The sequence below is a fragment of the Malus domestica genome, chromosome 17, assembly GCF_042453785.1.
Source record: "Malus domestica chromosome 17, GDT2T_hap1".
In the NCBI taxonomy this organism is placed as follows: domain Eukaryota; kingdom Viridiplantae; phylum Streptophyta; class Magnoliopsida; order Rosales; family Rosaceae; genus Malus; species Malus domestica.
The window spans coordinates 27,740,265-27,761,605 of NC_091677.1; the positions used below are offsets into that span (position 1 = coordinate 27,740,265).

At 38.8% G+C, this 21,341-nt stretch overlaps 3 protein-coding genes across 3 annotated transcripts; 2 read left to right on the plus strand and 1 right to left on the minus strand.

The window, feature by feature from the left end:
* Positions 1-918: 918 nt before the first annotated feature.
* On the plus strand, positions 919-7,876 carry LOC103426116 (uncharacterized). The gene is made up of 7 exons (XM_008364205.3): positions 919-1,037; positions 2,223-3,158; positions 3,254-3,587; positions 5,118-5,207; positions 5,687-5,758; positions 5,847-6,746; positions 7,334-7,876. Exons 2-7 carry the CDS (start codon positions 2,223-2,225, stop codon positions 7,549-7,551), a joined length of 2,550 nt encoding a protein of 849 aa, XP_008362427.3. The 5' UTR covers positions 919-1,037; the 3' UTR covers positions 7,552-7,876.
* Positions 7,877-9,197: 1,321 nt separating this feature from the next.
* Positions 9,198-12,166, plus strand: LOC103426115 (protein HEADING DATE REPRESSOR 1-like). The gene is made up of 3 exons (XM_008364204.4): positions 9,198-9,536; positions 11,352-11,677; positions 11,765-12,166. Exons 1-3 carry the CDS (start codon positions 9,398-9,400, stop codon positions 11,963-11,965), a joined length of 666 nt encoding a protein of 221 aa, XP_008362426.1. The 5' UTR covers positions 9,198-9,397; the 3' UTR covers positions 11,966-12,166.
* Positions 12,167-13,197: 1,031 nt separating this feature from the next.
* LOC103405596 (uncharacterized) lies at positions 13,198-16,801 on the minus strand. The gene is made up of 6 exons (XM_008344607.4): positions 16,369-16,801; positions 15,787-16,029; positions 15,495-15,668; positions 15,298-15,404; positions 14,838-15,169; positions 13,198-13,870 (listed from the first exon to the last, which is right to left on the minus strand). The coding sequence occupies exons 1-6, from the start codon at positions 16,480-16,482 to the stop codon at positions 13,350-13,352; spliced, it is 1,491 nt and encodes a 496-aa protein (XP_008342829.3). The 5' UTR covers positions 16,483-16,801; the 3' UTR covers positions 13,198-13,349.
* Positions 16,802-21,341: the final 4,540 nt, after the last annotated feature.

The following is a 21,341-nucleotide window of genomic DNA, read 5'->3' on the forward strand; positions in this document are numbered from 1 at the left end:
TTGGATGGCAAACTTGTGACTGTAGCTAAGCTACAGTCAATTCCTTCCTCAATTTTAGAATAGATAATGTTCAAAAAAGTAAAATTTTAAGAGCTATGTTTAACCCTTATGCTTCTTCTCTGTGTTTTTTTTTTTTTGCCAAGATTTAACCCCTTATGTTAGAAATGATATATGAATATGATCTAATATTGTTCAACAAAAAATAATTTCTTGCTCTATATGCAGCTATGTTTAGCTCATTCGGTTGAAGATGACCTTAAAAATTGTGTGATTCTCCTTAAGCTAGTGCTTTATTTATAATAAACCATGAAAAAAGAGTAACTTGTTTTTTAAGTAAATACAAAGTCTAATAAGAAAGAATCAGTAAAATAATGAATAATTTGAAATCCATCTTCTATTCACAATAAGTTTTTATCATATTTTACACGGTTGACTAGAGAGAGGATCATCGCTGGATCCTCTTTGTGAGAATTTCGGAGATTTTTCAATTACATTCTTTCATCGTGCATCGTGTGGTCAGTTTTCGTCAAGTACGATTTATATTCAATTTTATATAAAAAATTTACAATAATTTCTGACTTCACAACTTATAATGAACAAAAATAATTTAAGAATTCCCAAGATAACACCCATCCGCGTTTCAAAAACGCCATATCAGAACCCGCAGGGGCGTCTTATTTCAGTTAATCATAAAACGCCCTCAAAAGGTTCACTTAATAACGAATGTGCCACTCACATTTTACTGACGTGCCTTCCTTCTATTGGCTCTTCAGAGAGTTCACCTCATCAGTACTGTTGCAGCGAACACTGCCACCAAAGCAAATCCGAACCTCTCCGTCCGCCACGTGGCGTGTTGTCAGTGCCATGTGGACCCCGCACCGAATCCTTTAAAATCTCCCAAACAGCGCCAAACCCAAAACCCTTCCCTTCTCTCTCTTGGAGGAAAAGAAAAGAGAGAAAAAAGAAAGAGACCGGAAAGAAGAACGATCCCCTCCTAATCTCTCTCCCTCCCTCTGGGCACGGATCAGTGAACGGTGGTAAGCATCGCTTCCAGTTCTTTACCCTAAAGATTGAATGTATGAATCAAGATTTTTGGTTTCGATTTTTGTTTTTCAGTTTGATAAGATTTAATTATCGGTGAATTTAATTGATTTTAACCTTGTTGATGTTGTGCTGCAATCTGGATGTTTTTGCTGTCCTACAAAGTAGCGTGGCCATTAATGTGGGTTGAATCTAGCTCGTCCCCTCCTCCATGGATACTGGCGACTAATTTTGATATGTTGGTTTGTCCAATTTTTCAAACTAATTAGATTGTTGTTTGTTCGGATCTTTTGGGATTTGTGGTGTGAATTTTCCTGTGTTTGGTTTTCGGGGTTGGTCGAGATTTCGCTCTAAAATTCCAGGTTCTGTTGAGGTATTGAAACTCTGCATTGGGTTTTATTATGATTTATGATATGGTATTTTTAATGAGTTATATTCATTGTCCACATTTTACTTTGTAGAAGCTGCTGCCCACTATTTACTTGAATTTTTTTGGTTGACGTAAATTACGTTTTAAGGATACAAAACCAACATTAGGTACAAATTGTAGTTGAAGAATTAGGAAAACCCCAACACTACTAAGGATAGACAACTCATTAACTCTCCCTTTCTTCGGTTTTCGTTGATTTTGTTTTGTGAATCGTATGTGTTTATGAGTTTTGGGGTTTTTGAGTTTTGAATTTGAGTGTGGTTGGCTAATATCCGTATAATGTACTAGTTGAAGGCAGCTTATCAGATATTTAGTTTATACTTTTGGTGGGTAGATATAACGTTGGTTGTTTGTGATTTAAGAGCTTCAGTTGGGTTAATGAGCTTCATACTATCACTTGTTTGGGACTCTGTAATTTAGCCCTTCTAATAAAAAATTGTGTATATTTAATTCGTTGTTTAGCAGTGTTTCGTTTTTTCTTAGTGAAATGCTTAATCTTTTATAAATTCTCTGTTAATTGCTTATTTTGGCATTCCTTGATCATTTCTACCTGAGAAGACCCTCTGTTGTGTGAGCTTTATGGGTTTATGGCTTATCAATGTCTATAATTTTTGAAAAATTGCGAGCTCCTCAATTTTTATTTTCTTCAAGGTTGGGAAGCCAAGTTTAAAATCACTAAAAGTATATAAATTAATTCTACTATGTTAAAAAAGGCTTGTTTTGGAGTTTCTTCTGACTTTATTTTATTCAGATGGCAAATGATAAGTTGAAACATGAACGAGAGCCCCTTGGCTCTACTTCACCATTACAAAGGATCAAAGAAAGTGAAATCTCGGTTCAAAGTAATGAACCTAATGATGTGTCTAACTTCGTGGGGAACCTTAGTAATAGTAGTGCTGCTGGAGCTGATGATATAACCATTCCAAGTATGACGATGCCGTTTTCACTTTTTCCTTTTGAAGACATTGATGGAACGAATAACCCTTATGCCATGGAAATGCCGCTGACTGATATTAATTGGATGACTGATCTCACTCTACCATTCAGCAACCCTCAGGATCCAATGTTTGACTATGATTCTGTATATGGGAAGGGTAGAAAACCGGTCCAACATAGGTCAGATTCAAATTTTATCGGTTTGGATGTGAAGCAAACTCATCGTCCTCTTGATTATTCAATGCCTCCTGCTAAAGTGGTCAGTGCTATGTTTGATGCGGACGTTAAACCTCCTGTTGACAGGAAATTAGTAACTGCTAATGGAAACTTTGCTGCAGCCTTATATGGTATACATCAGAATGAAGAACTAAATAGAAATATAGGCAGGCCTCAGCTATTTAGAAATTTCATAAGCGATGGAGTTAGCACCCCTGTGGCAGGCCATACCATAGATGGCTTAGGCATGGCAAAAAATAACAATTTCATGACAACCGAAGTTCAAGAGGATTGCCCAGAAAACCTTGATGTGAGTTTCCTAACCCTGGGGTTTGAGCGGAAGACTGAGGATTTATCTAAATCTAATAGATCAGAAACAAATGTTGCTAATAATTTTGGAAGGGATGCCCTTCCTCAACCAAATACTTTCTATAGTCGAAAAGAAGAAAGAAATTTCTTCAATCCCTCTGATGTAGCTGGTGGTTTGCCTTGTCATCAGAACACTGCCGGTGGATTCAACGGGCTGACAAACAACGTTGGTAGCTGAACTTTTTCTAATAAAAATATAACAGTATGTATGATGCTAGTTCTAGTCCTAGGTTCATTCTGAATCCACCTTATTTTTCACAGATGCCACAAGATGACAGCCAACATCATTTTGTTATGCCGGGAAACAGGAATGTTGCTCTTGGAGTTGAAGGGAACTGGGATACAAGATCTGCATATATTGATCCTAGTAACTGTTTTCAGGGTTACCCAGATGTATCTTTAATTCCTGTTGGTAGCAGCTCCGGGCTCCCTGATTCTGGAGAGAGCAGAGCATATGGTTTGCCATCATTTTCTTTTTCGAGTACAAGTACTTGTCCACCTGCATTTGAAACTTCTAGAAACCTCATTGCTGATCCTGGCATGGTTTTTCCTCCTATTGGTGCCACAACAAGCACTTCCCTGCACGATCAGTTTGGTGAGTCTGGAATGCTTCCACCATGCTCTCCTTTTTATTGGTGTATTACATAATGGAAATTTTTGGTTGCATGTTTAGTTTCACTTCTGGACTGTTATATTCTGTACATAGATACTTTTGATGTTTGATAATGGCCAAGGCAAATAGTTGTGAGATCTTGGACCACTACTGTGGTGTACCATGGAAGCTTTGAATTAAGTTAGTGATAGTAATCAAAATAGGGTTAATATTTTGGGGGGTCTAACAGGTTTTCTTATTTTACTTCCGTCATGAACTTGAATATGGTTTTTTATTTTGCAAGGATGACCCCTCTTGGATGCTTAGTGTCACGAGGGGTCTTTTGGCCGTTAGAGTGCCTTGGACGAATTTCTTGATTATTTTCCCGCCACCAAATCTAGAGTCTGGCTTTATGTAGTGGAGTTTCATCTAATGGTCATGTTTGGTCAGCTGGAGTGTTAATTGTTTAGGTGTCCTAATCCCCGTGAAGGGAGAGAATCTCTCTTCTTTATTGGAGCTGTAGTTTCAGGGGTTAGTAGGATGGATGCCACACAAGTATAAGTAAGATCAGCGAACAAGTGTACCATCTGTTTGGGTCCCTATCCGTTGAGGTCATATACACTTGGTCAGTACGGACTTCAGGGCTTTTTTTTTTTTATAGTTTTTATGTTTTTACTTAGTTAAACTCTTTCAACCTTTTTCTTTCCGATGCTGTAACCTCATTGAAGCTGGACTTCTACTTAAAAGTATGTTATATTCTCTCAACTATTTTCATTGTGATTCTGTAATCTTATTGAAGATTTGAGCTTTTTATATTTAATCAAATTTAGTACACCCGAGTGTGCAGGTAACTAATTTATGGTCGCTTATGCGACATTGAAACCACTAGGTATTAAACATAATACTTGTGAGGTGTGACTCGTCAATAGTCATTGTCCCTGAGGAACACATTATAGGAATTATTGGCTTATGAGATGACAGTTTGGTTATAAAATTTTCTCTCATCCAAATATCACTAAAAAATTGACTAGAATCAAGTATGTAACAAGCTAACTTGATTCGCCGTTACTGTTTTGATTGATTTGAAGAACTGAGTTGTACTTACTCTTTGGACTGTTCTCACATATTGGGTAACCACAGAGCAACTTCATTGGTTTTCAAATATTGCAGAAGGAACCCCATGGTGAGAACAACAAAATAGTCAAATATATAGACTTCTGAGTACTACTACTGGGATTAACATAAGTGCTCAATATGCTTGACATATCATGTCTATTTGGGTAGCCTTGACCAAAGTTCTTTTGCATGGTTGGTTCAGCTTCAGGTTTGCCTTGCACACTAATAAGTCACTCAGATCCGTGTTTATAGTTTTAAGCAGGCCAACTTGGGTGATAAGTGGTATTAAGAAATTGTATGCAACAAACCGATCTTCTGTTGCTACCTTAACTTTTATTTGTTTATGTAAAGTAGTGACTTGCTAAAAGTTCCATTTTATGTAGCTTTCCCGGTGACTGACTCTGCAACTCTCTTTAGGGAAGCCTTTCGCAACTAATGAGGTTATTGCTGTAGAAGTTGCTGAAAGAGGCGATGTTCCTGGGAAATTCAGGTTTAGCCAGCTACCTAGTAAGTCCATCTTACTTATATAACTCACAATGTTGTATTCATGCAACCATTTCATCCTTAACATAGTAACTCTTGTGGTCTTTTTGTGCTTTTTTTTTAACAAATACTATCCTGTGGTTTTTGTATTTGTATGAAAAAATAAACCAGAAATAGGTTGACAGTAGAATTAGCTCGGCAAATGTTGTATTCAAGTGTGGAACACTGTCAGTGCACGTATTCTTACATGTTTTGATTTATAGCTGATTGATAGAAAGGGACCAAAGATTGAGGAAGATGGGTAAAATGATAATTGTGCTAGAGTGAAGTTATATAGCATTGACTGATATGTATCATGAATAGGACTTGTTTTTTGAATTCCAATATTGATGCAGAACTCGTATTATCCCATGACACACCACTGGCTGGCACTTGTTTGCAAAGAAAGCAATCTTATAGAGTGATAAAAAAACTTGGTAATGCATTTGATGGATACTTTTCAGGTAATTATTGTCAACCTCATGTCGTCGGTGCTGTTCAGCCATCTACAAACCTTTCTAGATCCATGATGACTGGTACATTACGATTGAAACTCTTAAGTCTTGATCATGCTTGAATGTACCTCTGCATATGCTGTTATTTTGATAACTTGCACTATTTTAGGTGAAGAGTTTTTAGTTACCAAATGTAATAGAACTGCACAAGGTTCTAGTGCTTTTGTTGGAACACATCTTAAGAGGGTTGCTGAACAACCGCAAGCAGTGACTGCCAGAGCTCAACTGTTAAAGAGAAGAAGAGCTCAATCTTCTGTCGATCCATCTGCTCCAATGTTGTCCCTAAATGTTTCAACCGTCCCAAATTCATCCAAGGCCTCTTCTTTCACAGTCCCAGATCCTACAGCTCCATCCCTCCCATGGGAAGCGAAAAGTACTACATCACTCTCACCCCTATTGCAGATTTCTCACACTCTCCCAGCCCAAGGAAGAAGTACTCCATTATTTCCACCCCTGTCACAGACTACGTTTGCCCTCCCAACCCCAGTCAGACGTACTGCAGTACTCCCAGCCTTATCCCAGATTGCTTCCTCTCTGCCATCCCGAGTGAAAACTACTAAATCGCATCCGCCTCTATCCTTGACTGCTCCATGTCTCAGACCCAAAGCCAAAACTACTACATCGCACCCGGCCCTATCCCAGAATGCTCCATCTTTCCTACCTCTACCCCAAATTGCTCCTCGACTCGCATCACACCCGACCCAGTCCTGGAATGCTCCCTCTCTCCGACCCCAGGTCCGAATTGTACCCCCACTCCCATCCCAACCTTGGGCTGCTCCACCAGTCCCACAGATATCTCAGAATGCTTCACCACTCCCACCAAAATCTCAGTCTGCTTCATCACTCTCTCCCCAGACTGCTCAACCTCCCCTTCCACCACCCCAGATTGCTCCCCCTCTCCTACCCAAACGCCAGACTGGTCCACCTTCCCCACGCCAACCCCAGACTGCTGCACCCCCTCTCCCACCACAATCCCGGACTGCTTCAGCTGTACATATAAAATGGAAAGGTTAGCTTCATTCTTGTGTCACATTAACAATTTTTTCTTCATTACGTCTTTATTTCTAACCATACATTGATATTTTAAAATTTTCAACAAAGTTGTTTGAAATGATACAATTGTGGATTATGCGAGTACAAACAATTTGACATGTCATGCTATTTCTAGTCATGGTTTTCTCTCAACCCATTAGAGCACATTTAATGCAACATGAGTAAAAGACCTGCTATGCCACATGACCTAATGCGTGCTTACACTTCTCCAGTTAAGTTTAGATTGTAGGATCATTCTCTGGCAACATGAGTAAAAGACCTGCTAGTCATGGTTTTCCCAGGTTGTGTTCGGATGAGCATACTTGAGGCCTTCTTTTACAGTTTATACAACTGCTTCTGATAGGTTCTGAAATAATTGAATACTGCAACACAGTTAAAGTTTGGAAGTCTAGGCATACCTGAGACATAGATACTACTAAATCTGTTATTTTTTTAAATGATCTGATACATAATATATATGGTACTGTAGTGATTTTGATGGTTGGTAGCATGTATAGTACCGAAATACATGTGATGATAGTAGGAATTGTTTTTCTTTTGCAGGTTTTGGTCAAACTCAACCAAGTGGGCACAAGTGTTTGATATGCAAGAGGGATCTTTCCTTCACACCTGAAGGCCCTGTTTCCATACCAACTATTCAACCAGTTGTTGCTGTTCTACCGTGTGGCCACACATTTCATGACCACTGCTTGCAGCTCATCACCCCTGAAGACCAAGCTAAAAGTCCTCCGTGCATTCCTTGTGCCATCGGTGACAGTTGATTCCTTGTGCAGTTGGTGAGAGTTGACTCGTGCCCTGGGAGAGTGTTGATGCGAGTCTTGGTTCATAACATGTTGAATCCTCCATGCCTTGTGGCACTAGTCATGAGAAATTCCTCTTCTAAATTTTGTTCGAATCAGTCGGAAGTAGGGGAAAGATTGGTTGTGACAATTTCAGACCTGCTTTATCTTTTCATTAAGGCTCATAAGGTGATTTGGTGCATAAGTATATATAGCTCATTAAGAATTGTATAGGCGAGTAACCCTTTCGTTAGTATGATGTGTACTTTTGAATTATATCAGCTCAATTTCCGGCCCTTGAGTTCTACCTCTTATCATCTTCATGTCACAATTTAGCTTTGTTCACATCAAGGATATGAGCTATGCTCGGTTCAGGCTCAACTTCTCGCTTTACGTTAGCGGACCTACAGGTCCGGCCGAGGCTCTGTGCTCTTTCTTTCTGCGTGGGACGATGCCGGGGCAGCCATGATGGCGTTGATTATTAACAGGCACATGATGTATGTCTTCAAACCTTGTAAAGATGAGATCAATTAAATTAGTTAATTGAGTAGGTTAAGTTATTATATGCACATGAGACGACGTATTAGGCCTTAAAGTGAGTTTTGGATTCCTAGATTCATTAGGCCATTAGGCTTGTAACTCAAGTTGTCCATGACAACCAAAGTAAGAAAGCCCAAGAGGCCCACCTGCACTGGTCGGTTTTGGGGGTCTATTGGTGAGGGTTTCACCAATAGAGGCAAACTAATATCACGTCGTCGTACAAAGAGAAATGATTTCTTACACGTAAGAAGCATAAAGGAGTCTCTCATATTGCAAATATAGATACTTGAAGAAAATTGCTCATGTGCAGATATTCTTTACTGAAATGACGAAAAACAATAATACTTATCCCCCTCCCCGAACATTTAACAATATAGAAAAACAGATGCTGATGCACCGCAAGGATATGCTCTTCCAATAGTGAACAAGCTATGAAAAAAATACTATTATTTGTCATTTAAACAGACAAGGCAAATAAAAAATAAAAAAAAACAAAAAAAAAACAGGAAAACCAGATTAACACCCCTCCCCTCATATAATATAGTAATGGCTTTATATATAGAGATAATAATAATAATAATAAAGTGAGAAATATTGGACAGTGTTTCATTTTTCATTTCGATTTTACGTAGTATTAAGTATTATCTAAAGTACCTATTAATATAATTATCTTCATCAATCAAAAGATGATGAAAAAATTATTTAGTCTTCTATCATATAAAAAAAGAAAGATAATGGGCTTCAATGTAATTTTACAAATCTAATTTTTTTTTTTATTGAAGTTTCACTACAAATGATGTTAAGCCACACACATTCTCTCTCTCCGTCTCTCCTTCTTATTTTAAAAATAAAAATAAAAAATATTCGTACACATGGTATTGAATATTAACTTTAGACTACCGTAAAAGCCATAATTCATATAAATCTACTTCGACTAAACGTGTTTAATACGATTAGAAAGCATGCAGGAAAATGAGAGGGGGGGACCCAGACACCGAGTGGCAATGGCAGATACAAGGGTCAACTGTTACCAAATGCCAAATCTGAACCGTCAAAAATACGACATGGACATGGGATGGAAATGGTCCCGGTCCATATCGTGTTCATCGACCCAACAAAACAATTATCTCCTCATTTTTCTAGGTGAGGAATCAAACAAGAAAACTGCTCAAATAAAATACCAAACCAACAAGAACGAGAACAACTCCCTCTCTCTCTCTCTCTCTCTCTCTCTCCCTCTCTCTCTCTCTCTCTCTCTCCCTCTCTCTCCTGAATAGTTTGTGTTTTGATGGAGAGGGAGAATATTAATATTAGTAGAGATGTTGATGGGGGGAAGAAGGGTGGTGATGGGGGTTTGGAAGGATTTGCAGTCGTCTCTTCCACAAGGATTGACTGGAAACCCAGAAAGAGATCACTAATATCATCAGGTACTTACCCTACCTCTTCTTTCCTTCGTTTCATCTACTAGGGTTGCCATATTTACATCTTTCTCTGTTTCTCCAATCGGGCTTTTTTTTTTAATTAATTACTAATACATGAAGAATTTTTAAGATATGCATACATATGTATACCTCCCATCACAAATCTTAGTAATCCATAACCCTAAAGCATAATTATCACCACGAATTGAAGCCGCACCGTCACAGAAGCTGAATTAATTCTTGCATCTATCACTCATTTCATTTTATCGTGTTTTTAATTTATTGCGTGATTATGATTACTAAGATTAAAAACAAAACAGTACTAAGATTAAAAACAAAACAGTCTTTAATTTGGTCAGAAGAGAGAGAGAGAGAGAGCTAAAGCTGTTGTTGAAGGGTTGCTGACTTTGCTCATACGCTACTTCAAAATGGGGCTAGCTGGTTTGCGTAAAAATTGGTCTCTCACACCCTCTCTAATTATTATTAGGTGCATTTAATTGCAATTTACATTTCATTTTCTTTTCATTTTTGGCCTGTAATCTTTCACGTCTTCAAAGGAAAATCATGCGCTACTATACTCGCAAAAAAATGAAAAATAAAAAAAGAGAGTAAATGCTAGGAGACTATCAATTTATATGGTACTCTGTAAATTATATGACGTGGTTGTTTCTTGTATTATTCAAATGACCACGATACTTTCTTTTCGTCCTTTGATTTTTCCTTTTACTACATATTTCATTCTTTAATAAGAGTGAGTTCATTTTAAATGTGTTAGAGGTGATTTTGTTTAATTTTAATAAAATATTCCTATTTTCGTCATTTGTCAATGAATTGAATATCGTAATTCAAAGATAAAAAAACAATAAAAACCAGAGTATTTAGCCATAGCCACGTTCGCTAAAAGTAGCTTGCTCCCCACTCTGCACCCAAATACGAATCTCCCAAAAATCTACTATAGATTAGGGGTTCGTATGGAAATTGCTTTTAAAATGACTGAGAACGCTTTTGGTGAAAATATTTTTTAAACAAATCCTTAGTAAAAATTTAAGTGGATCCTAGAAAAGCACTTAAAGTGTTTTTTGCAAGAAGTACATATCAGGTTGTTCTTTCAAAAATCACTTAAAGTGCTTTTAGAACCTAAAATCAGTTTCATCAAAAGCGTTTTCAGTCATTTTAGAAACACTTCCAAACAGACTCGAGTTCAATGTTAGAACATAAAAGTATTTCAATTTTCTTGTCTTACCGTTTGGACAGCTTTGAATACTATAATAATTCTATTACACACAAGTTAGATATTACCTAAATAAGTACAAATCTCTTATCTAAACCTTAGTGCTAGTTACCCTATTTGGTGATCATATTGTACTGTCTGATCCTTTCCATAGATGTTCATCTGGAAGTTGAGTCGACAGCTCCAAATACCTTGATACATACCACCCTAAGTTTCGGATTTCATCCGTCTATTGACTGGTTTAGGTAGTTCATTCGTTAAGAATATCCCCAAGTGTCGGATTTCATCCGTGTATCTAATCCGAGGAACATGTTATGTACAAGGATCGCCAGTCTCGATCATCTTTTCTATGCACCTGATCATGCACTTGTTCACGGTGTTCTTGGTACTCTGTTCTTCCTCAAGTTGGTGTAGTGAAATTCCTGCCCGTATTGTTTTCCACATATCAATTAGTGCATACTATCATCCTGCATGTTCACTACATAGTACACAAATATATAGCAAATAGGGCCAACCATCCATTCTGGTTTGAGCTTTTGATCTGCATCTCTAAATTCAATAGCACTAGAAAGTGAACTTGTTTCCCACAGCTAGCGGGAGGAATATAGACAAGGTAACAGGAGACACTGCTAATAATAGTCCCGACAAACAGGAAGTGCCCATCACTGAAGAGGAGATGCAGGACGTAACTGCTGCTCCTGAGCTCTCTGAACGTCGAAAGGCCCTTTTTGAACCCTTGGAACCTATAACAAATATCAATGGGAAGCGACCCTCAGCTGAATCCTTACTTCCTCCGCCGGACTTTGATGCCGCAACCTATCCTAAAGGGTGGTTGATTGGGAAAAAGAGGAAGCTAGTCAATGTCGATGTTGTTGAAAAGATGCGGAGGATTGCCGTTCAAGAAATGAACAGAAAGGTGTCATTTCCAAACAGGTCACATCATCTCCAACCAAAGGAATTGCTCTGCAATATATTGAACCGCTATTATTTGTTATCTTTTCAGGATAGGGAGATTGACGGGCTAAATGAGCAGTTGGAAGAGGACGCCAGATGCCTAGAGCACCTGCAACTCCAACTCCTCCAAGAGCGAAGCAAGCGTTCAGACGTGGAGAGAGAGAACGCAATGCTGCAAGACCAGGTTACCATGCTCATGAACATGCTGCAAGACGACACCGTGGATGATGGAGGCCCCGACGAGCCATAGATATTGTTTGTAATTTGTTATTTGTTTTCTTATTCTTTTTGTACATTTGGTTGGAGAAAGTATACACATACACAGATACAATAGTGCCGGTGCTAATGACCTCTGCACATGCTTGTTACTAAGTTGTGAAGAGTCACGCAGAAGTCATATATCAAAGTATATGTCCAAGCTGTATTTACCTTGGATAGTTTGTCCGTCAAATGAATGCCTCACCCACAAGAAACAAAATTGACAGAAAGTAGTGGATAATAAGCATCTTTCATGATACAATTTGATGAAATATCACACATCGATCGTATCTTAGAGAAAATAAGAGTTTAAATATCTCAACCCTACTCTAACTAATACCGGGATCTTTTAGGATAAAACTTCACACTTAACTGATTGTGTAGGTGGTAATTCCTAAGTTGGGAACAATATAATGTTGTTAGAAGCAAGGTCTAAAATATCGATATTATCCCGATATTTCCATTGAAATTTCCGTGTTTTTGAACTACCGATATTTCCGATATCATCGATATTTTAGACCTTGGTAGTAACTCTATGTGATACTAAGTCACTCATGTATCTTACTATACAATGTATAAAGTGTAAAATATTGTACAAATTCATTATATATAAATGATTATGGTGTGTTTAAACTTCTTTCATTAATTACTACATATTTTTTACTCACAATGTTTGCTAGCTCGCTATATAATCAACTTAAATCAGTTAAATTCATCATGCAATGCATTTCCTTCCAATTTTTTTGTGATAAACTAATAAATAATTGACTAAATAAATATCCTGCAAAGTTTCAATATAAATTTCCAAGTTTTTCTTACAATTTTCGTGGTTTTTATTCAATTTTTATCGATATCGATAATATCCCGCTATTTCCATCGAAATTTCCGTGTTTTTGAACCATCAATATTTTATACCTTGGTTAGAAGTGAGCATTTGACCCGTCTTTCTGATAACTTTCATTTGCGCTCGGAAATAAACGCATTGATAGTTGCAGTCCCGGAGGCGGCCAGGTAAACGAGATCAGTTTATCAAGAAAGAAGGCGTGCCGCAAGATATCACAGAAGGGCAGACTTAACAGAGTGTATTACAAAACTTACATGGCCGTGGAAGAAAAGTTCATAGCATACAAAGGTAAGACAGGGCAGGACACACGACGGACGGTAAGATTCTAGCGAGAACGAGGTCGGCGTTATAAACACGTCGGGATTCTTCACCGACGTACATTTCTGAATCCCCAAGTTGTACACGTTTTATTAACAACCTGCACCTGTTGTATTCAGAGACTCGAGAACCGCCATTTAGATTTCTATACTTTTGTACAAAGACTATTCCGGGATGGTAAATGGCTACTCCCTAGCCTAATTACATCATAAACTTACGACAAGTTAAACAGAAAATGAGGAAGGCTTGCTATCCTAGGAAGATTAAGAAGCAGCTCCCCGAATGAATCCCTTCTCGGCATGGTCGGTTCCTGCTTGCCATCAGAATCCTTGGGCTCACCCTTCGGTGCAGGAAAACCTTCTACAGGTTTGCTCTCATAAGCTGATGCAGAAGCAGAGTTAGTTTCCGCTGCTTTTCGATCATTGCTTCCATTCGACCAGTCATCACTTCTGGCCTGCAAGTTTAGATCTGCAGAAGGATCCTTCTGCAAGAGGCAATAAAGGGAATTGACTCTTGACATGAGGGACTGCTCATCAGACGGTAATGGGAGTTGGGAATCACTGAACAGGTACTGAGTAATTTCCTCCAACATGTCTGAGCTAGGTTGTTCCTTGCCAGAAATGCAATTTCCAATGTGGCTTACGAAGTCGCTCACTGACATTGACAAAGTAAGTCCAGGAACTTTGATTTGATTGAACTTGCTGAGCATCTTTGAGGTTCCGGCAGTGTCCATCACTGTATATGGAAGGACGGTTAGACACACAACTTGTGCAATGTAGTTTCCATAACAAAATTGCACCACAAACGTGAATGTCGTATGAAGTGCATACTTAAACTAATAGAAATTAACCAATAATGTGGAGGGAAAGATGGATGAACCAAGAATGTGATGTAGTGTGGTAGGAGGGATGAGGGAGAAATGCACATGAAATGTCATACAAAATGAATACGAAAAGCTAGGAAAAAATAAAAAACCTACTTAAAATTGTTTTCACACAAAATGAATACGAGAACCTATTAAAGAAAACCTACTTAAAAAAGTTTTCAGCTTTCGTTTTTGGTTTTCACGCTGTGTACGTTCCATGTTAGTGTATTTCTGTACAAATTACATTGATTAACCAAATCAATTGCAAATGAACGTATGGAACATCATGTTTCAAATTCTCCCTTTTCTACACATTACTTGTTTCTTTTCAGATCTTCATATCCCTTATTCAGGAAAGTAACTCCTCTTATCCTTTGAATGGATAGTACCAGAAAAACAACCGAACCCAACCCTTTTATGAGCCAAAATCAAAGGGATGCTGATGAAGGGATTTCCAAACATAATTCTCAGTCTCTGTCTAATTGACTCATACTTTGCCAACATAATTTCTGTTGCAAGGGATCAATAAGTGATTTTGTTGCTATTTATTTCATATATACAGAGACAGAAGTGACCAGATGTATATGCTTCTAAGTTACTCAACGATACGATGAAAAATGAAAATAGTTAACTGCAAGAAATAAACAGGACTGCAAATGAATGGGAATAAAATCTTTAACCTAGAAACACACAAATTTTAATCATAAGTCAAGAAAGATGAGAGTGAGAATTGAAATTTTAGCAAACATAGTGATTGAGCAACTTTGTAATACTAATGGTTAATTATTTATTTATCACCATAACAATTAACTCTCTTTTTAAGGTTTGCTGATTTACCTGAGGCAGACGAAGAAATTTCCTGGGAATAACTTTCAGGAGCTCTACCACTAAAATCTTGTTCATTCTTAGAAGGCGACGAATGAGCTCCAGAAGGTGATGCTGATTCCTGCAAACCAGATATAGCAGACCCCTCTTCAATCTTTGAACCAAACCGATGTCTATATTCATCATCAAGGTCAGCTGTTACGGTAACTCTAGCATCGAAAAATGGAGATTCTAGCACAATTTCTGGCTGCTGGCTCAAAAAGTTGAGACGAGGATCACATTGAATAAGCTTTTCGAAATGCTTGCCCAAGAGCAACCCTTGTGGGCACTGCAAAAAATGTCGCCTTAAGACAAAAAAAAGGGAAAAATCAAATTACAAATTTGGAACACAATCGATATAGTTCAGTAGCTTCTTTCTTAAAGCTTCTCAATGTTCTATTAATGACTATACTGACAACAAGGTTAGATATACCTGTTCAAAGTGGCTTGTCCAGCAGTAAAATCAGACGTTGCCTGCCACAAGGTATGTTTCCTAGGCTGCGGATTGGTCTCCCTAAAGAAAAGGGGCGGTCTAGCAAGCTGCCCCAAGAAAGAATATTGACAGATTATGAACCGATACGGAGTAATTTCTAAGGGGAAAAAGAAAATTAGGTTAGAGTGAACAATTACCACTACATCCAAAGTCCCCGGTCCATCCTCCGGGTAGTTTGCCTTGATAGCCACAACATCTGACCACTGAATTTCCATCTTGTTCTTAAGACTACCATCAAGCACTTCCCACACAAGTTTATGCTTGGCAAAATAACATTTCGCCACCAAATCTCCTTCGTATCTCGACTTATACTGCAGCAGAAAATCGATAATATCCAACATCAACCATCAATACATTAAACAAAATCGAATACAGAAAACATGTTCGTCTTGGAAACTACGATTTCACAATCAAATGGGAGTTATATACCTCCCAAGTCCCAATCCTTAGAAGGGAAGCCGGAAAGTTCATAGCCTTGAGCTTATCCGGCGCACCGGAAGCAGCAGCTCCCTTGTGACTTCTCTTGCCTAGTGTTGCCAATTTAGCAGATTTTTCTTGGGACAGCTTCATCTGGATCAAATCCAAAAACGATGGACTTTTTTTGAGCTGCAAACCGAGTGGGCTCGGCTCATCCAGCGGATGGTACACCGACGCATCAACATCGCCCGGCATCTTAGACACAAACATCATAAAAAGATCAGCTTACACTCAATACATCACATCAAATTTGAAAAAAAAAAATCTCCTCTCTCTGAAAACGCCTCCCTAATCTGTTTGGTTGGTAAGAAAGTACAAGAAAATTTAAATAATTCAATTAAGCCAATTGAAAATCAAACACCATGGGAAAAAAATAACATCTACTCTTCCTGAAAATCACTCCCTAATGAGTAATCTGTTTGGTTGCTAGGAAAATTCAGGGAAATCAAATCAAATCAAATCAATTCAATCCAATTTGTGCAAATTGAAAATCAGATAATACGAAAACAAAATTGAAAAGAAATGAACTTATACCTGCGGAGACGAGTCGAGTTTGAGCCGTTTGTGACTCGGACCGAGTCGGGTGCCGGACGACTCATCGACGTCCAACTTCACCGTCACCTTTCGCGGACTCATTAGCTGAACCATCGGCTCTAGAATTCAAAACACCAACCTAACAACCTGACTCAGTTGCACAGCGAGTTAACTCAGCGATTTTCCCGTTCCCGAAACGTTTCTAAAATTCGCGTCAACAAAACAAAAACCGTGTGGCGGTCTCCCTTTCTTTTTAACGCGGAGGAGGGGAAGAGGGAGGCGCACAGTACGATCCCTTGGACGGCCGTCACGTGCGTGGCAATTGTCCCAGGGATACGCCACGTGGGCGGACATAAATGGACCCGACTGGATTTACGTAAACGACCTTGGGTCTTGGCGGTGACTGTGCTCTTGGAGGAGGCCGGCGGCGTCAGAAGAGGTCATCTAGTTTGGCGTTTTCTGCGGTGGTCGCGAAGTCAGGTGCTCCCACGTGCGTGTTTGGATAAAATTGTGGGGGCCCGCATCCCGAAGGTTCTGAGCTGTGCGGGGTGATTTGTCTGGTAATTGGGCCGGTGGCGATGATTGTGTGGAAGGTCCTGCACGAAATTTTTTTCCTTGTGACCGGATATTACACCAAGTGTTTTTATGTAAATAAAGAAAAATTGTATTTTTTAAATTATTAATATTTTAAGATATATATTCTACCATTTATATAATAACACATAACATAGGTATTTCTGTCATACTGAAAAATCTCTCGTCCTAAACACGTAAGAATTTCAACCGAGGAAAGTCTGCCGACGTGTTCTTGTGGATAAGGCTCAACACTTACTTATCAAACTTTCCTTTTTCCTTCTCTTTCTTTTCGTTTCTTACTTTTGGAAGTGGATAATTTATATAAAATGGGTTATTTGCCTTCTTTAAACGACAAGGAGATATTTTTATTTATTTTTTAACCATACATAATTTGACTCTGTGCTAAACGTTTTCCAATAAGGTTTAATTTTTAGTGTGGATATATCATTGGTGCGAATATAAAGTCGCCGGTGTTATTTCTTTTCAAAGTCTTTTTTTTTTTTTTTTTGTTAAAAGATAAACTTTATTAAAGATGATCATAAACATTTACATCTTTTGCTAAAATACCAAATAAAGACTCCGATCCCAAAGCTCTCCAACGGAAAGCATCTCCATGTGAGGCAACATATGAAGCTATCGAATGAGCAGCGGCAATTCCATCCCGTTTCACAAACATAAACCTCACCATTCCTAATTGAGATACTAAAAGCCCAATATCAAACAAAAAGCATTCCAAAGTAGCATCAGCTACACAATCCTTATATTAATAATAAGCATCATGGAATCAGATTCTATCTCCACATCTGGCATCCCAACTCAATGCAAACCTCTACTGCAGCGCGCAAGGCAGCAGCCACTGCCATTGCAGCCGTACTGAAAAGCAGTCCTCCCACTCCTCCCGCTGCCAGCAGCAACCCACCCATAGCCTCCTTTTGCCAGATTTCCCACTCCAAGCCCCATCGCAATTAAGTACCCTAAACGGCGGCCTTCTCCATCTAACTGGCTGCCCTGCAAAGGTTACACGTTGTCCCATCTTACACTCATCAGGATCACCCCTCTCCACACATTGAGCCACTCGAAACTCCAAAATTTGCTTCCAGATCACATGAACCATATCCATAGGATTAACAAGAACTCCATTGAATACCATGTCATTCCTAGACTTCCAAATTCTCCAAAGCACAAAAACACACTCCTACATCACTTCCTCATAGCGATTATTCTCTCGAAACCGCATGCAAAGCCCCCTCCAATAATCCCTGAAATCTCGCCCTCCAAAACACCCCATATCCAACTGCAAGGAGCAACAATACCACAACACACGGCCAAATGCACACTCAAAAAATAAATGATGTTCTGTCTCATCCACCTCAGCACACATTACACACAAACTATCCACCTGCATTCGGCGACGAATCAAGTTAACTCTCACAGCTAAAGAGTTATTGCAACAGCGCCATACAAAAAGTTTTAACTTGTTTGGCACGGCTAAGTCCCATATATCCCTCCAACAATGATCCCCCTCATCCCTTCTACTACAACCCCCCATACCCTTCCTCCCCAACTCCCCATTAGCCTGCATCTCCATAGCCACACCATACCCCGTTCGAACAGAATAGGCACCATTAGTCGAATAATGCCAAATGATTTTATCCTTGCACCCTGCCACACTAACAGGCAAACCCAAGATCATGGTGCTTTCCTCCTCCTCAAAACATGTCCGAACCGAACTAAAGTAGTGTTCCAAGACCCCAACTCGGAAACAATCAAATCCCCTACCATTAACGGCATCTCACAATGAGTCGACCTTACTCTGAAAGTATAAGGCCGTGGGATCAGAGGATCCTGTTTAACTCGAATATTCCACCCATCCCCCACTCTCCACCGTAATCCTCGTTCGAAGACCTTCCGACCTTGCACAATCCCCTTCCACCCCCCAGAAGACCGGCTTCCTACCTTTGCCTCCATAAACGATCGATCAGGAAAATACTTAGCTTTAAGAATTTGTCCCAATAAGCTACCAAGTTGAAGTAGAATGCGCCACCCAATCTTTGCTAAATAAGCAAGCTGGAAAGCTAATAAATCCCGAAAACCAAGTCCTCCAGTCTTCTTGGATAGTGGCTATTCTAAATGCTGTTTTAAAATGGCTGAAAGTGTTTCGAACTAATCTTCATCCTCTCTCTCATTCACGCTGAATGAATGGAGATTTGCGGGGTCACATTCTATTCTCTCTCTCTCTCTCTCTCTCTCTCTCTAAATTTCTCTTTGATTCATTTTTGTTCTTATTTGGATATACAACATACAATCTCGTACAAGTATTTCTGCCGGCACGTTGCGTGAGTTGGGAAATTTATCATGTAAATAAAGAAATATACTAAAAGTTTTAATACTACGTACTTGTGTATGACAAATAATAAGAAAAGAAACCTTGTTTATTCTCTCCTCAAATGAAATTAAAGCAATATTAAAAAAAAACATTTGATTTCACTAACATACAACTAAGTGTGCTTACATATTAGGGCATTCAACCCCCTATCTATTTGATGAAAATGAACTTGCCTCACTAATGAAACCATTAACCAAAAAAGAAATCAAATACGTTTGAAGGGGCCAGGCCTAGTACGAGCCTAAAACGGCAAAGGCATCCATAGCCCATATTCATATAATAGAAGGGTAATTTCGTAATTAAAACCAAATTCCCCCTCAATTGCACTGTTGCAAAGCTACAGTGGTAGCAACCCTTCCCAAGTTTAGAATAGAGTAATGAACGCATGCTATTTGCAATTTCTGAGTGCCGTTGTGTAATAAATTGATTCCCTATGGCTGAGGCAGTAAGGATTTGAAGAGTGTATTATTTTCCTGTATGATATGCTTGGATGCAACAAGTTACGCACGAGTGCACGAAAGAATAGTTGAATACGTTTTTGACAATGTTAAAGAACTTTGTATGAAAGAACCGTATAAAATTTCATACACATAAAAAAATTGACCTATGTTGAAGAACTGGATAAGGTTTACTTCAGTTGACACAACAACATTTGCAAAGGACCAACCATTGGTAGGAATACTATAAGAACTTACAAAAACGAGCGAGGTTGAAGCCATTGTTCTTCGGCAGTGAGAAGTGAAAGTCCTAGGACCAAGGTTCTAAAAGTCGCTAGGCGCTAGTCGGGCGGCGGGTTGGGGCCTAGCGCCTAGGCGGCTAGGCGGGGCCTAGGCAGGCGCCTAGGCGGACTAGGTGGATTTAAGTAAATCTATCATATTTCATGTAAATAAATGTCTTCTTCTACTTGAAATATATATAATTTCATCACAAACTACAAAATAGAATGCATATATATCATTAAGTGTTGGAACATAATGAAAACATGTGAAATAAGGATATAATGTTTGTTCATTCAAGTATGCAACAAATCTCTTACAATTTATTGAAAGAAAAAAAATGCAAAATGAAAGTTATGTATTTTATGTCTAAGTGAGTTGCAATCTAGGCAAGTCTAGGCGGGCTAGGCGGGTGCCTAGGCGGTCTAGGCGGTGGGTTGAGGCCTAGGCATTAATCGGGGCGGTGGGCTGGGGCCTAGGCGGCGCTAGGCGGAGATTTTTAGAACAGTGCCTAGGACGAGTACTAATTTAACCTAGAAATAACTAAATTCCAACTTAAAACTAATTTGAATTATGAATTAAATTAATCAGTTATGCAAACTAAATCCTACACAAATATTCAAAAGAAATATAAAGAGTACACGCATGATGTAGGATTTAACGAGGCAAAACCCACCAGTGGGAAAATCCTCGGGCTAGCAAGCCAAGAAGCACTAAGAAAGAAAGAGTACATAAAGACTTACAAAACTCATCAACTAGACGCACATATCAGTTGGCAACTTTGTCTTCGCGATTTGCTACTCGATCCTTCTTCAGTCTTCGAGTTGAAGTGGCACGATACTAACGCGATCGTCAATCAACTTTTTCTCGAACTTTGCAAGATACTAACTCGATCATGCAGAATGTTTATATGATGAAGTGTTTATTTGAAAAAAACAATCAATTACAAAAATCACAAGGCATATTTTCATAATTGACATTCAATTAAAAACTTAAATGAAAGCAGCATGAAACTGATTTTTTCTCTTTAAAAACTCATGCTGTTGAAACCACAAGGGGCAGTAATAATAAAACAATTCGTTCTGCTCCAAAAACCAACGCTACTGCCTTTTTATGTTTTTAACTAAGAAACCCTATTTCATACATATGCGGCTTACGTTCTTAAAGTCCCTGACAACTCTTATAGGGACTTAAAGCCCCACACCTATTAAACCGATAAGAATGCAAACCGTGTAGTCAGATAACTCCCAACAACATGCAATGAGATAAGTTCCATCGTGCAATTAGATTATTGT

Excerpts from the sequence above, each read along its gene's own strand:
- LOC103426116 (XM_008364205.3), top strand. The coding sequence starts at position 2,223 with ATGGCAAATGATAAGTTGAAACATGAACGAGAGCCCCTTGGCTCTACT. Across the intron at positions 3,159-3,253 it reads TCAACGGGCTGACAAACAAC|ATGCCACAAGATGACAGCCA; the intron begins GTTGGTAGCTGA and ends TATTTTTCACAG. Across the intron at positions 6,747-7,333 it reads TGTACATATAAAATGGAAAG|GTTTTGGTCAAACTCAACCA; the intron begins GTTAGCTTCATT and ends TTTCTTTTGCAG.
- LOC103405596 (XM_008344607.4), bottom strand. The coding sequence starts at position 16,482 with ATGGTTCAGCTAATGAGTCCGCGAAAGGTGACGGTGAAGTTGGACGTC. Across the intron at positions 16,030-16,368 it reads AACTCGACTCGTCTCCGCAG|ATGCCGGGCGATGTTGATGC; the intron begins GTATAAGTTCAT and ends TTTGTGTCTAAG. Across the intron at positions 15,405-15,494 it reads CGGGGACTTTGGATGTAGTG|CTTGCTAGACCGCCCCTTTT; the intron begins GTAATTGTTCAC and ends TTCTTGGGGCAG.
- LOC103426115 (XM_008364204.4), top strand. The coding sequence starts at position 9,398 with ATGGAGAGGGAGAATATTAATATTAGTAGAGATGTTGATGGGGGGAAG. Across the intron at positions 9,537-11,351 it reads GAGATCACTAATATCATCAG|CTAGCGGGAGGAATATAGAC; the intron begins GTACTTACCCTA and ends TGTTTCCCACAG. Across the intron at positions 11,678-11,764 it reads TTCAAGAAATGAACAGAAAG|GATAGGGAGATTGACGGGCT; the intron begins GTGTCATTTCCA and ends TTATCTTTTCAG.